This window comes from Lactuca serriola, chromosome 2 (assembly GCF_051521515.1).
Source record: "Lactuca serriola cultivar US96UC23 chromosome 2, Lser_US96UC23_V15, whole genome shotgun sequence".
Lineage (NCBI taxonomy): Eukaryota > Viridiplantae > Streptophyta > Magnoliopsida > Asterales > Asteraceae > Lactuca > Lactuca serriola.
In genome coordinates this window covers 156,301,527-156,304,469 of record NC_136409.1, presented here as the reverse complement: position 1 = coordinate 156,304,469, position 2,943 = coordinate 156,301,527, and the positions used below count along the sequence as shown (strand labels likewise).

At 34.5% G+C, this 2,943-nt stretch overlaps 1 protein-coding gene across 1 annotated transcript; it reads left to right on the top strand.

The window, feature by feature from the left end:
* Nucleotides 1-854: 854 nt before the first annotated feature.
* On the top strand, nt 855-2,576 carry LOC145090525 (SGNH hydrolase-type esterase superfamily protein). Its single transcript, XM_079028689.1, has 6 exons — nt 855-1,115; nt 1,193-1,320; nt 1,396-1,522; nt 1,613-1,725; nt 1,842-2,091; nt 2,198-2,576. Exons 1-6 carry the CDS (start codon nt 869-871, stop codon nt 2,416-2,418), a joined length of 1,086 nt encoding a protein of 361 aa, XP_078884815.1. The 5' UTR covers nt 855-868; the 3' UTR covers nt 2,419-2,576.
* Nucleotides 2,577-2,943: the final 367 nt, after the last annotated feature.

The following is a 2,943-nucleotide window of genomic DNA, read 5'->3' as shown; positions in this document are numbered from 1 at the left end:
AAGACTAATTTGCATCTAAGTTATGTTTTCAGGCTGAACTTATAAGATTTTTTTTCCGGTTAATTAGAAAAGAAACAAACCTACATAGCTTTTTCAAATTAAAACTATGCGGTATATCCATTATATAGTAATGTTAGCCATATTAACGCCACATCATCGTCACTTTCCAACCACTTAGGTTGGAGGAAGTGGAGGAAGTGATATCAACTTTGTCATGTTATTTTTTCTACCACATGCTCACAAATCACATTTGTTACACCCTTCAATTTTTTTCTTGTTTGAAAGAAATGGTTATCCATGACAAGTCATTAGAAAAAGATAACATGACATTATATTAAAAAATAACATTAAAATAACAACTGTTCAACACCAATTCTTGAGTTTCCCACAAATATTTTTCTCTATAAAGGTTAATAACATATATTAAGCTTTATCGTAAAACTACGTCTAAAACAATTACAAAAATTGCCTCTATCAAATAAAAAATTTACAGATTACGTCTCCTCAAAAGTGGGGTAATATCACCCTAATTACATCTAAGGAGTATGTATCATATCAAACTTTTTACCTACAAACAAGAAATTATTTTTCCAACCTAAAGCAATGAAAACACTAAAACCTATCAAACTTTGTATTTTACTGTTTTACCTACATACAAGAAATTATTTTCCAACCAACCTAAAAGAAAGAAAGGAAAACACTAAAAACTCCCAGAATCCCAAAAGCAAAACCAAACTACACTCTGCATAACGTCAGTTGACCAACACTACCAACTTCCAAAAAAATCCCACCAAAAGCAAAACCATACAATTCCTATAAAAATCTTGCCACCAAAATTCAAACAAAATACCAACAACAAGACTGAAATATGGCTGCGCCACTAGTTCTAGCACTTATCACGGCGGCGATCATCGCCATGGCGGCTGATCACACTTCAGCCACCCCTCCTTCACTCGTTACTTTCATCTTCGGTGACTCTTTAACAGAAGTCGGAAACAATAACTACTTGCAATACTCTCTTGCACGATCAGATTTTCCATTCTATGGCATCGATTACAAAAACGGAAAACCCACCGGAAGGTTCAGCAATGGCCGAACCATTGGTGATATCATATGTACGTAAGCATCCATGCATGTTCTTCCTTGAAAGCTAAAGCTTTTCATTTTTGATCGTTCTTTTCTTCCATTGCAGCTGAGAAACTTGGAATTCCATCGCCACCACCTTATCTTTCGTTACATCCAAATGATGATGTAATCTTGAAAGGTGTTAACTACGCATCCGGTGGTGCCGGGATTCTGAATGACACTGGACTCTATTTCGTAAGATTTAACTTTTTTAATTACATGACTGGTTTGTTATCTTTTCTGGGGATTCATTTGCTGATATATAAACAGATTCAAAGAATGTCGTTTGATGATCAAATAGATTACTTTGAAAACACAACAAAGGTAATCAAGAAAAAAATAGGAGAACGAGCTGGAAATAATCTTTTAAATGAAGCCATCTACTTCATTGGAATGGGTAAGAAGTGATCGATGAACATGAAGTTTATATAGTTGACATTCAAAGAGATCACAACTCACAAGCTTTATTTCGGGTTCTTTTCAACAGGTAGCAACGATTACATAAACAATTTCTTGCAGCCCTTCCTACCCGATGGTCAACAGTACACCCCCGATGAGTTTCTTGATCTTCTACGCTTGAAATTAGCTGAACAGTTCACAGTAAGTGTGAAATTAATGTCTGAAAGAAAAACATGATGACTATATATTGTTATAGTTAGCTAGGATTCTTAGAATTGAATCACTGATGTACATTAATTTGGTTTTGATGGAGAAAGAGACTTTATTTGCTTGGTGCACGAAAGATGATCTTTCATGGACTTGGACCTCTTGGATGCATTCCTTCACAACGAGCGAAATCAACCTCTAATCAATGCTTACATCAAGTAAACGAATGGGTGCTTCAGTTCAATTCAAAAATCCAAAAGATGATCAAGGTTCTAAACCTCAAGCTAAAACATGTACAACTTACTTTCGCTGATACTTACCAAGATGTTCTAGATTTGGTCGACAATCCTACTAAATATGGTAAGTCCCATGTTTGAAAATCCATCTAAATTTCTTGGCTTGATTAAGAACTGGAGTAGTAAACACTAAACAATAGTGACTTTGTTGTATGTGTGTTTGTCTTTAGGTTTCAAGGTGTCTAATACCTCATGCTGCAGAGTCGATACATCCGTTGGAGGATTATGCTTATCGAATGCACACGTGTGCAGAAATCGTAAAGAATATGTATTTTGGGATGCTTTTCATCCGTCTGATGCTGCAAACGAGGTTTTGGCTGATCGGTTCTTTTCAAAACTGTTTTCTAATCTTAATGGTTCGGCAGCTTCTGCACCGAATCATCAAGGTTAAGAGTAATACGAGGTTTGGTACGTACCTTAAAATACGAAATGAGTCCCATGTATTTAAACATATTAAAGCCCTACAAACTAGGGCACTTTGTGTGTACACCACAATATAGCACCAAGTTTTGGTGTTTGTTTGAAATGAATGAGAGCTATTTATTATAAGTCCGAGAGATGGAAAATTAAACGGCTAATTGACTTTAGAAATCATTATTGTGTTTGAAACTAATAATTTGATCATTAACTTTTTATGGTTAGATAAATATTATGATATTTAGGTATCAACCTCCAAAATTCCATAACGTCTTAAAACTTAACCTTGTAATCTATAATAAGTTATCGTTAAATAAATATTTTTTTCTCTTTCCATAAATGCAGCAGTCTTATAAATACGTGTTAATATGTCGTTGGCACAATACTAGTTTTGAAAACATGATTTGTAACATGGCGTAAGAAATGAATGAGTCACCTTCCCAAATAACGGTATTACATATGAGATACCTTCTTTTATAAACATCTTGTGTGTATGAGT